General features: G+C 48.9%; 1 protein-coding gene across 1 annotated transcript in view; it reads right to left on the bottom strand.

The window, feature by feature from the left end:
* Window positions 1–10,572: 10,572 nt before the first annotated feature.
* Window positions 10,573–13,121, bottom strand: part of PCNT (pericentrin) — a 135,212-nt gene continuing 132,663 nt past the window's right edge. Inside the window, 2 exon segments of the mRNA XM_032594600.1 lie at window positions 10,573–11,038; window positions 11,726–11,853. Of these exon segments, the coding sequence (XP_032450491.1) occupies window positions 10,995–11,038; window positions 11,726–11,853 (172 nt within the window). The 3' untranslated portion in view covers window positions 10,573–10,994.

The following is a 13,121-nucleotide window of genomic DNA, read 5'->3' as shown; positions in this document are numbered from 1 at the left end:
AACGCAGAGCCTGCTTGGGAGTCTCTCCGTCTCTCTGCCCTTCCCCCACTTGCTCTTTCTCAAAAATAAACAAACGTTGAAAAAAAAAAAAAAAAGATACAGACCAGGCCAAGGAATTAATACCTCAAAGATGGTAAACACCCAGCCAAGGCAGTTATGTTATGCTGAATTTGGGGACTTGGTTGGGAAAAGCTGGGGTTGGAGGTATTTGATATCTGGGTAGATACCCTCAAAGGTTTTCACTCCCCACACTACCTTGAACCTTTGGAGCCTGCCCACATGGCTTACCTTTCTCTATTAACCTAACATTCCTTCCCCTCACCTACTGGACACTAGGCATATAATTATGGTTATCTTTTGGCATATTAGCTGGAAACATGAGATGGAAAGGGAATTATATTTCCCTCCCCCTCAAAAGAACGGTGTAGTTTGCTAGGGCTGCAGTAACAAAGACACACAAACAGGATGGCTTGCCAGGAATGGACTGTCTTACAATTCTGGAGGCCAGAAGTCAGAACAAGATGACAGCAGGGGGGCACCTGGCTGGCTCAGGCAGAAAAGCATGTGACTCTTGTCCTAGGGGGTCATGAGTTCAAGCCCCACATTGGGGTTAGAGATTACTAAAAAAAAATAAACTTAAAAAAAAAAGATGACAGCATGGTTGGTTCCTTCTGAGAGCTGTGAGCTGTGAGAAGCTGTCATTCCTCCTTCCAAGCTTCTGAGGGCTTTCTGGCTATGTTTGGTGTTCCTTGGCTTGTAGGTGCGTCATGCCAATCTCCGCCTTCATGTTCATAGCTTTCCCCCTACGTGTGTATCTGTTTATGTGTCCAAATTCCCCCTTGCTTATAAGGACACCAGTCAAACTGAATTAGAGCCCACCCTAAATGAATTCATCTTAACTTGATAATCTGCGGAGACCCTACTTCCAAATAAGGCCACATTCACAGGTGCTGGGGGTCAGTACTTCAACAGGTTTTCAGGGAGGAGGTGGGGATACAATTCAACCCATAACAAGCTGTAAGACACAGCCAACATGAACTGCCAGGGCCTGGGAACATTTGTTGGGGGCCACATTATGTGTGCTTGATGAGCGGTTGAATTCATCAGCATGACCCTTGCAGATATCAAAAGGGAGCTGCAACGGAAAATTGGGTAGAAGAGTTTATTGACTTTTCAGCAATCTTCTAAGATAGGGGATTTAGCACCTGCACGACAACCGGCTGGAAACTTGCTGAAGGGATGGCTGCTGGCATGATGCTGTACCTAGTGCTGCATGACAAATTACTACACACTTAGTGGCTTAGAACAACAAGAATCATCTCTCTCAATCACTCATTTACTCAAATGTCTGACAACTGATGTTGGCCCCCAGACTGTGGAACGTGTGGAACAAATATACAGTTTTGCCTGTTTGCGATGTTAACTCATGCCTTCTGTCATAGTCAGAGATCAGGACCATTTAGACATCCTGGAGATGATTACATTGTCCCATTACATCAATAACATCATGTTGATCGTCCAGATGAGCAAGGAGTGGAGAAGATTCTGGAGACCTTGGTAAGATACAGATACTCCAGAGAGGAAATAATAAACCCTATGAAGATTCAGGGACCTGCTGCATCAATATTATTTTTAGGGATCCAGTGGTCAGCAGTGGCCCAAGGCATCCCTTCCAAAAGTCAAAGACAATTATTGCCTCTTGCACCTTCGACCATTGGAAAGCAAGACACTGTCGGACCTCTTCAGAGTCTGGAAGCAGCATACTCCACCCATAGGAATACAGCTCTGATCAAATACTGGGTGATTTGGAAAACTGTCAGTTTTAAGAAAAGCCCAGAACTTTGATATCTAGAAACTTGGATCCTCATCATGGCACTCCTGTTAGAGTGGTCCGTACGGGGTGCAGGTAATTAACGGAGGCCATAATACGTCAAGGCTGTGATGCAAGTAGCTATGCTGCCTGAGTCATATGTTCTAGCAGGTGGTATTGGTGGTGATTGGCAGTGAAGGAACAATGCAATGTGGAGTTCCTAACATGCCCCAGTAGGAGATTCACAATTCAGGACCCTGAGGTTCTGACATACCACTTGGAGCAGAGAATGTATATGTCTTTCGGGGGGAAAAAATGCCTTGTTTTGCTACTGTGTTCTGATAGGAATGTAACACCTGACCTTGGGACACCAGATCACCATGCAGCCCAAATTGCGCATTATGAGATGGGTGCTATCAAACTTACCAGGTCATAAAGTCAGCTGGGCCCAGCACAATCCATCATAAAATGGAAGCAGTGCACTCAAGACTGAACATGAGAATGTAGAAGTCACAGGTGAGTGCCGAATAGGTAGCCCAGACCCGTACAGCACCCCCTGCTGTTGTGCTAGAGCCACTCCACCATTCCACATCTGTGACCATACAGAGGGCCTTGATGACGAATTGACAAGGAAAAATCTTGAGCTTGGTTCATGAATGGGTTGGCTTGGGGGATGCCTGGGTGGCTCAGTCAGTTAAGCGGCCAACTCTTGATTTCAGCTCAGGTCATGATCTCATAGTTTGTGAGTTCGAGCCCCATGTTGGGCCCTGTGCTGGCAATGCAGAGCCTGCTTGGGATTCTCTCTGCCCCTCCCCCACCCACTCTCTCTCTAAATAAACTAACTAACTAAATGGGTTGGCTTGGTATGTGAGTTCAAACTGCACATGGACAGCAGCTACACTGCAGCCTCACTCCGGGGAGCGGGGGGGGGGGGGGGCTTGTAAGACAGTGGTAAGGGCATATCCTCCCAAAGGGCAAAGGCATTCACTTTTTTTTTAATGTGACAAGTGAACCACGGACAGTGTTGGATGACCTAGGTAGGTGGCTGGCTTAGGGCCTGGAACAAAATCCAAACCTGGGATAAGGAGCTCTGTGATACACGCATGAGGATAGATTTATTGGAATAGGCACCAAGTGGGTGGTCTTTGTGTAAAATGTTGAAGTCTAGAGAGCATCCATGAAAGAAGCATTAAACAGCCAAGTGGACAGAATGACTGGCCAGCTACATTGGACAGCAGTTGCCACTGGGCACAAGGACAAAGTGGCCAAGGTGCTAGAGCAGAGGCTATCCGTGGGCCCAGCAGTGTGAGTTCTCTGACCACGGCTGAGCCACCAGTTGCCACTGAATGTCTAACCTGCCAGCAGAAGAGACCAATGCTGAGCTTCCATTATGTCTCCTGACCTTGAAAAGGTCAATCAACCAACTTCACTCTGTTGGAACTTCCATTCTGTAAGGGGCAGCAGTTCTTTTTCACAGGAATAGATTCATATTCTATGTATGCTTGGGCTTCTTGCCCACAAATATCAACCAGCAAGGGCTTAAGGAGTGTTTGTTCCACTGGCACAGGACCCCATATGGCCTCATATCAAATAGGACTCACTTTACAGCACAGGAAGTGCAGGAGTGCACTTTAGGCAGCAGAAGTGCAGTGACCATGAGATCCACTGCCTGAGAGAGCATCGGGACAGCCAGCCAAAGGCACAGCTGTGGTGCCAAGTTGGGAGTTAATATTCTGCAAAGACAGGGTGCCGTTCAGACCTTTATATGCCACTGTATCCCCAAGAGGAAGGATACATGAGTTGAAATCAAGGGGTGGAAACAGGAGTGGCCCCGCTTACCATCGCTTTCCACTGTGGCACTCTGTGCTTCCTATCTTCCCAAGTTCAGACTGCAGGGTTAGAAGTCCTAGTCCCCCAAAAGGACCCTCACAAGGGAACATGCCAACTGTTCCCCTGGATTGCAAACTATGGTGGTCTGGAAACCTTGGGGTCCTTGCATCTAGGAACGAGCAGGCAAAAGGAGGAGTCACTGTCTCGGCAGTGGAGAAGGTAGGGCATCTCCTGCATTAAATACACGATGAGGAAGAATATGTGGAACCCCGGTGGTCTGTGTGGGTGCCTCTTGGTAGTCCTTTGCTTAACTATGATGAAAAAACTAAAGACTTAAAACACTAACTCAAGAAGATATATGCACCCCTCTGTTTACCACAGCAGTGTTTACAGTAACCAACAAATGGAAGCAGCCTAAGTGTCCACTGACTGATGAATGGATAAAGAAGTGGTGTATATACAATGGAATACTTCTCAGCCATAAAAAAGAATGAAATCTCGGCATTCACTATAATATGGATGGAACTAAAGGCTATTATGCTAAGTGAAGGAAGTTAGGCAGAGAAAAGACACAAACCATATGATTTCACTCGTATGTGGAATCTAAAAAACAAAACAAACAAGAAAGAGAACAGACTTATAAATACAAAGAACTGGTTGTTGCCCGAGGGGAGGCGGTGGGAGAATGGGGGAAATAGAAGGGGATGTAGACGTACAAACTCCAGTGGTAAAATATGTTAAGTCATGGGGATGAAAAGCACAGCATAGGGAATACAGTCAACAATACAATAACATTGTTCAGTGACAGATGGTGACTATGCTTATCGTGGTGATAATGTATAGAATTGTTGAATCAATATGTTGTGCACCTGAAACTGATATAACATTGTATATCAACTATATTTCAATTAAAAATAAAAATACATTAGAAATAAAAACATAAGCTAAAAACATTTTATTCCATCAAAAATTAAAAAATGGGGGCCCCTGGCTGGCTCAGTCAGTAGAGCATACAACTCTTGATCTTGGTGTTGTGAGTTCAAGCACCATGTTGGGCACAGAGATTAAAAATATTAAATATAGAAATAAAAATGCATTAGAAAAAAAAAGAAGTCTAAAGAATTCAACTTGCACATGTAATGAAAGGGTCTGCCTCTCGATTCACAGATTCCTGAAGTCTGGCTGTAAGGGAGGGAGCAGATACGTGTGCTAATGGTTTAAGGAGCACACCACTTTCAGACAGTCCCTCAAACTTTTAAGATGTGTTTCCATGCTGGTGCCGAAAGAGAGCCTTCAGCAACCACTCCACTCTTTGGTCAAGGCAATTTTTTCCAGCCGATGGGATACATGGTGTTAGTTCGCAAACTGGTCCCCGTATGTGGAGGGAAAGGAGAGACCAGAGGAAGAGGCGGACAACTTCAGGTTGGTAGGTGGCAGCTACACTAAGCAAGGTACCTTCTTTACGAGGCCTCTCTTGGGCAGACATCAGACAGGCAGATCTCCACACCCACCTGCCAGAACCTTAAAGGTTTATATAGAGGCCTTCACAGGATTCGGTCACATACACAATCCAGATGGTGTCACCAAGGCTATGTCCTTGGAACAGCTCCCACAGTGGGAACAGTAGGCAGTGGGTACGTTCCAAGGACAGGGGAGGGAGTGGAGAGCCTCCAGTTGCACAGGTCCAGCTCACAGGTCAACTGGCAGTCACATCCTCTCGATGGCCTCCCCCAACACACAGTGAGACCAGTGAGTTCTAGGAGCGTGAGCTGACCCTGCCCCTTCATGGCTTGAGAACAGCCCGTGCAGGGCTGCAGCTGGGTGGGATACTCTGTAAGCCCACGGGTGCTGGTGCCGACGGATGCATTGCAGGCAGGAAGCCCAATTCACACCTGGAACGTGTGTCTATTTCTGGGCTGACAAATCACGGCCTCCTCTGTAACGTAGGGAGCCAGGCTGCCACATCACCGTCTCAGCATTGGCATTCTGCCGGCAACGCAGGCGCTAAGAGGCAGAAGCCAAATGGAAATCTCCCCAAATCCACCCCTAAGCTGGGTGGTGGAGTCACTCCTGTCCACTCCTAGCCGATGCCAGCCTGCCGTGTAGATCCGTCTGAAGAACAAACCCGTTCTCTCCTGTTCTGTCAACTGGTCACAGGAGAGCAGAGCACAGGGGAGGCAGGAAGTAGAAAACTCAGCACCACTCACTCTGGTCATTCGGATCTGTCCAGACCCAGTATTGTACATCCTCCAACGTGATGGCATTAGACGGTGGGAGGGAGCTCTGGGAGGTAACTGGGGTAGAGGAGGTGGTGAGGGTGAAGCCCGTATGACCGGGATCAGCGCCTGCCGAGTCAGAAGGCTTGCTTCCCCTCCCCACTCTCCGCCACTCGAGGAGACAAGTCAAAGTAAGCGGTTTGCGTCCTGAGGGGCCTCGCCAGAACCCCACCCCACTGGCACCCTCATCTTGGGCCTCCAGCCTCCACAACTGCGAGAAATACATTTTTGTTGTTTGTAAGCCACACAGTTTATGGCATTTCGTTACAGCAGCCCAAGCTAAGGCTACACGGTGTCCAGCCCTCCGCGGGTGTGTCACGGCGTGTTTGGGCCGTCTCCTCCCAGAGGAGGCCTGTTCTCCTCTACCGGGATCAAACTCTTGACATGGGTCCAAAAGCAACAGCACCTGATAAAAAGGTTTATATTCAGGCTCCCTCGTCACTTTTTCCTCAATACCAACCAGAAAAGACGATTAGTTCAATTTCAGCAGAGGCAGCAGTGCCCGTCACGATCTTATTTTAGGGTCTTTGTTTAGACATCATAGGACTTTGACCCATTCCACTGAAAACATCACAGTCACAGGTCCTAATGAACGGAAAGCAGCAAGAGATACGCTGGCTTGTGAGGCAGATTCCATTCAAAGTCAGGGCTGCCCCTGTGGCAGTTTCTGGGGGTCAAGGAGCCTGCAGAACAGCACGTGTCCCTTCCAATGTCAGAGGCAAACAGCCGTGCCTTGTACCGCCTACCGTGAGGGATGGCTCGTTTGGACCCAGTGTGCATGCTGAGGAAGCCACAAGACGTTAGCATCCCCGCAGACCAGGACGACCACGGGCCTGCAGCTTTGACGCAGGCCGTCATGCTTGCTGCTCAGGTCATCAAGACACGCAACGCAGGATGCTGGACACTGCTTCACTTAGCCCCATTAGGGCAGACCACTAGGGTCTTGAAGCAAAGCTCTGCCTCCTCCTGTTGCTAACTCAGTTTCCATTCGAGAAACATCAAACTTACCCCTGAATCCTGGCGGAGACCAAACTCCTGCCCAAGCAACACACAACTCACGCAGCACGTTGTACCCTGGGTGCTGTGTGATGGCTGAGCCATGAGGACAGGCAGGTGCAGTGGAGCCCTAATCACCTTAAGCGCTGTTTACATGAGTGTAGTGAAAATACACAGATTTGACCTTTGCTGGTGGTTTCCTGGCTCCTAAAACCCTTGGCATTTCCTGATAAGAGTGTCCTTTTGTTACAATGAGCCCCCTTTGACCGCCCCTGAGTTTTTCACTAATGACTTGGCTCATGGTGAGGTCCCTAGATAGCTTCAGGATGGGGGCCAGTCACCAGAGGGGCGGGGCTGGAGACGGACTTCAGGCACGTGGCAGATAATCATGACTACATCACGAAGCCCTGATAAAAGCCAGTGAGCAAGGTTTGGGGGGCTTGCAGGTCGGTGAACATCGTGTGTGGGTGGCATGCCCACAGAGGGCAGGGAAGCTCTGTGTCCTGCCCCTGAGCCTGTCCTGCACGTCACTTCCACTCTGCTGCCCGAGTCCTATCCTTCACACCAAACCAGTGAATCCAGCATTTCCGTGCATGGAGTCATTCTGGCAAATCAACAAACCCGAGGGGAGAGGCTGTGAAAACAGCCACATTTGTAGTTGTGGCCCGGGGACCCCACTTACAGCTAGTGTCTACACTTACAGCTAGTGTCAGAATTAAGGTGTACAAATGTAAATTGCATGAACAGGTGGTCTGGGTTCCCATTAAATTTCCCTGAGTTGTCCCCATGCCTCTGTCCACTCTTGTTTGGACATGGATTTGCTTTCCTTGCCCAAAGCTCATTTGTGGACCGCCCCCCCCCCCCAAATTCGTGTTCAGCATCCCTGCTTCTCACAGAGAGTGTGGCATTCCCTTTTACTGTTAACTCCCATCACCCGGAAGGAGCTCTCCTGGCGGATGGTGGAAAGGCCTGCCGACTCGAGGCACCCCTCAAGGAGCCTTTCCTCCCACGGCAGGGGAGCCTGGGGGTGAGCCGGGCACAGCCCCTGTTACCGTCATGCCAATGATTCCGGAGCAATTTCTGCTTCTCGTCCTGTGACACTGGGCTCTGCTGTCCCAAGGGAGCTGCTTCCTCCAGACAACAGTCCCTTTCAACAAGAGCAGACTGTCCCCTGAATCAGCAGGGGCGGGGTTGCTGTATGGGCTGGTGTGACTGGCCCCAATCACCACAGGGCAGCTGGATGGCAGCCCACAGTGAGGACAGGAAAACCCATCTGTAGCCCATCCTCACCAGGCACCTCTTGGTACTCGGTAATTTCAGACTCAACTGTAAGAGGAGAAAACAAGGGACATCTTCTAAAACCAAGACTATTATGATCTCAAATCTTTCTGGTGGGAAGCTTATGTCACCCAACCAGCCAAGGTGCTGGCTGAGGACCAGGAAACAAGGCCCTGGCAAAGGAAGAGGTGATAAATGTCGAGTAGGGCCTCGTGACTCCATGCAGAGCAGGGACACCTTCCCCTTCCATCTCCCCCACTTTGTGTGACAAGCCACAGTGCATCAGCTGCATAAAGTTGTGAAGGGCTGACCCAGTCCTACAGGCGAAGGCTGTCTCCCCTGGAGAGCAGCACTATTGAGATGTAGCCCCGTGTGAGCCTTGGAGAGGCCCAAGGCCATCGTAGACAACTCACCTCAGGCAGGCGGATTAAGTTACGTCTCAGTCATGTGTGTGAAGGAGAACACGTGCTCAGTAGACGAGGAGTAGACGCGCTGCCCACGTGCCTTCAGATCAGTTCTCGCCCGTCTGTCCTGCACAAGGACCGTCCCAGGCTCCCTTGTCCGTTCTTGGCCGACAGGAGGGCGAGAGGACAAAGATGGACGTTTCTCTGGAGGCTGACACGTCTCATCATGTGGTCAGCTCCCGCAAGAGCGCCCTGTCCCTGTGTCCCTGACCGCCCCTGGGTGCCAGCAGCTTCTGGCCGGGCTCAGAACAGCGCCCCTGCCTGCAGAGTAATCAAATCCTTGTATTAAATCCCTTGTTTGGAAACCCAGTGTGGTTTCTGTTTCCCGGTCTGAGCTCTGATATAGCATCCTACGTTAGAGTAAGACATCCTAGCCCAGACTTTGGGTGGTATTTTTTCATCTTTCATTATGAAAATTTTCAAACAATAACCATATACCATTCTATGAGCCAGATTCAATATTTTACAAAGATTTTGCCATGCTTACTTAATCCATATTTGTGTGTATTTTTTCCTACCCATAGAGCCATCTCAGAGTGCATCCGGTGGTTGTAGCCCGCCCCTTGTTCTTAATAATTCGGCATACAACGCCTAAGAAAGCAGCATTCTGTTACATAACGGTCAGCACAACCGGGAATTAAAATTCCCTTAAAAGCTATTATCCAGTACAGGTTCAGTTACCCCCAAAACCATCTTTATAGCCGTTGGTCCTCAATTCAGGAACTAAACCTCACACCCATCTCATTGGTTGTGTCTCCTGTTTCTTTTCACTGAGAACAGGCCCTCATCAATGCTGTCAATCTGATGAGACTAGGCGAATCGCTTATAGAATATCCCATGTTTGGGGGCACCTGGGTGTTCAGTCAGTTGAGCGTTTGACTTTGGCCAGGTCACGATCTCACGGTTTGTGACTCTGAGCCTCTCATCGGGCTCCGTGCTGTCAGCTTCAGATCCTCTGTCCCCCCCCTCTCTGTACCTCCCCAACTCATGCTGTCTCCCTCCCTCAAAAACAAACAAAACATTTAGAATATCCCCGTTTGTCTTTTTCCTCATGGTTTTATGTCATTTGTTCCTCCACCTATAAACCAGGAGCAGCCGCAGGAGACACCGTGCAGTTCACCCATCATCACACCCAGAGGCCCGAACGCCAGGCCGCCCGCTGACCCATGGGTACTGTGCTTTTAGGACCTGACCTGATTATCCTGCCGTGGGTTGCAGAACGGCGGGTCTCTAATGGGACAGTCCCCTCCTTATTAATTAGCTGGCACCTTTCCATAAGAATGTTCCCTCGCCTACGAGGATGACTGGCCGTTCTCCTATGGAAGGCAGGGTGAACGCCTCTTTCTCTTTAAGGACCAGCTCCCACAGGTACTGAGCTGGGGTGATGGTCACTTCTGCTGGTGGCTCTAAATGAGGCCTCCCACATGGACACTTATTCTGTATCTGATAACCAACCAGATCACTATTCTTCTGGATGCGGAACCGAAGAGACGCGTCCAGGCTTCAGCGACAGCGACCAGCAGAGCACAGAGCTCGGCAGAAAAGGTGGAAAGGCTGTAAGGAACTGGCCTCACAGTCGTGGTAGCTGCTGCACAGAAAGTGCAGACGCACACCGGTGCTGTAGGCCGGAAGGAACATCTATCATGGAAGTAAGCTGTGATTCAGAAAAAATGGTTTTGTGTTAAAGCCTACGCTCAGCAGAATAAATGTCATACTCAGAGGTCCTGAAATCACATGGAGATACTCAACTAGGAAACCAAGTAAGACCCAGCAATAGGCAAGTGGCTACCTGTCTTTACCAGGTGAGGAACACTTTGTGTCCCTCCGAAAACCCTGACATACAGGAATTCCCAGTCTCTGTTTTGGTTTCTTGCCACTGATAAAGCAAATTGGAGAAGACTGAAACGCAACACAAGGGCCGTTCACAAATAAAATAGTGCTGGACTTTTATTCTTTTTGGTTTTTGTGTGTTTGTGTTTTTACACCAAGTCCCCATCTGTACACTTGAAGAAAATAAACAACAGGAGGCGGGCAGGGGCTCTGCCAATGTGCCCGGGGCAGGGCAGACGCCTGTCACTCATGAGCGCACACGTCACCTCAGGAAGGTAAGGACCTAAGACGTACTGAAATCACACAGAATATACTCCACTTGGCTTTGTAGTATTACAAACAGGTGAGAACACCTAAGGAGCCGCACTAGGGGGGCTGGCATCTCAGGCACGTGGGGAGACTGGGTGCTGCCCAGATGCCACGCCACAAGCTTTCCTTAGACAAAGGAAAAAGAACCCCAATCTTCTCCTCAAGTAGAATTGTCGTAGGTAAGAGCCGCGAGGATTTTATTCATTGTTTAATTTTCTGGTGGCAGGATTTCTTTGAAGTACAATCTAAAAATAAAGAAAAATGACGTAGCAATTCATTAGAACTCTTCATGTGTCTCTTAAGAATTTCATGATACTGAAACAGTACCACTGAATTAATCTCATTTATGGTAAAAATAAGAATTACAACTAAAATATACAATGGCTTAAACTACGTTAGTGAAGGGGTGCCTGGGTGGCGCAGTCGGTTAAGCGTCCGACTTCAGCCAGGTCACGATCTCGCGGTCCGTGAGTTCGAGCCCCGCGTCGGTCTCTGGGCTGATGGCTCAGAGCCTGGAGCCTGTTTCCGATTCTGTGTCTCCCTCTCTCTCTGCCCCTCCCCCGTTCACGCTCTGTCTCTCTCTGTCCCAAAAATAAATAAACGTTGAAAAAAAAAAAATTAAAATTTAAACTACGTTAGTGAAGAAGCCCCCACAAATTCTATCCTGAAACATAATTATTTGTTCCCTGTGAGCATAAAATGGAGCAAAAGGCCCAGCCAGTGATCAAGCAAATGGATCCCCACGCTCACACTGAAGACACTGCTCACACTTCTGGAGGTGCCTTCACCCAACGATCCTACTAACAATGGTTAATTATTAAGACCGAAAGTAACAACACTTGCTAATCTGAATACTACAGCCTCTGCGATGTTACTTTTCGTTCCCAGAGTTCAGTGTGTTATTTTAGAAAACAGAGAAGAACTTTTATTACCTGGAGGTGCCCCGCCCAGTCTTTGCTGGATCATCTCTAAATGATGAATATATTCTGTCAACGAATGTTCAGGGTCTTGAGAAGCAGTCAGGGATCTTTCTGATTTTGAATTTGAGGATGGAGCGGATCTTCAAACAAACACATAAAACAAGAGTGGAAGTCAGCACCCAGAGCACAGACAGACAGCAGGGAACGGGGTGAAGCAGACAAACATCGCCTTCATATCCTTTACCACGAAAGAAAAAGTGAAGCATGTACATACGTGTGTGTGCGTTTGTTCGTTTTGGTTTTTAAAATGTAGTTATGCGTGTATGTGCGTATGTACATATGTATGCAAATTCTACGCCCAACGCAGGGCACAAACTCACGACCCTGAGATCAAGAGTTGCACTCCCTGCAGGCTGAGCCAGCCAGGCGCCCCAAAAGTAAGGCATTTTTTAAAAATGCTATGTAATGCTTTTAAAAACCAACTTCTATAAAATGTTGCAGGCTTAAAATGACTAAAACTTACTGTATACTATGATTTTATTCATAAAATCGTCATGTATGAATTCATTATCCCAACTGGTTTTTGCACCACTGTCCCTCAGACCCACCTCTTCTTTGTGCCCTGAGGGTGACCCAACTACCCACGGGACTTTTCCGATGGTCCCGAACTGTCCCCTTCACTGGAGGTACAACCCGTCCCATTCTGGTCCCTACTCAGTGCATCCTCCTCCTGGTCCTCTGCTGTCACTGTCTCTCAGGGTAGGGACACTTCCTGTTCATCCTCACCCCGTCCACATTGGAGAGGCCTCGGCCACCAGACCAGGAACCTCTGCCTTCCCCACACAGAGTGGACACGTGTGCGTTCCCTGCCTTGCTCGTGGCCGGGCCAAAGCCAAAACTTTCATGATATGTCTCCCTGAGGAACTGCACACGTTGGTGGAACGTCATCAGCACAGGAGATCAAGACCTGGACGCACAGCACATGCGCCTGGGCTGCCCCGTGGCACGGCTGTGGCGCCTGTGTGTACTGCACCACCTCTCCTGTTGGGACAGCCACACCAGTGGTCGCCACACTCCTGAAGTGTGGTCTGCACTGACATGCCACCGTCAGCCAGGGGCATGGGGTGAAGGAGCGAATGCCGGTCAATGGCACTTCGGAGACAGTGCTGTACCCTAAGAGTGGAGCTTGCTCTGGAAAGCTCACTCAGAGAAACAGAAGACTGGATGTGTGTGCAAACACCCACAAAGATGCAAACTGAATTCTGCTGCACATTTTAAGGGTGTGTTGCAAACACTGGAGGTCATGCTGTTGAAAGAATTACATAAATGACTCCTGCTCTAGATTTCCTCACACAAGCACTTGGACAGGATGGTCACATGGTTCAATCTGCAGAAATGCAACGGAAGT

This window comes from Lynx canadensis, chromosome C2 (assembly GCF_007474595.2).
Source record: "Lynx canadensis isolate LIC74 chromosome C2, mLynCan4.pri.v2, whole genome shotgun sequence".
Lineage (NCBI taxonomy): Eukaryota > Metazoa > Chordata > Mammalia > Carnivora > Felidae > Lynx > Lynx canadensis.
The sequence above is the reverse complement of the archived record's forward strand: the minus strand, read 5'-3'. Positions and strand labels throughout refer to the sequence as shown.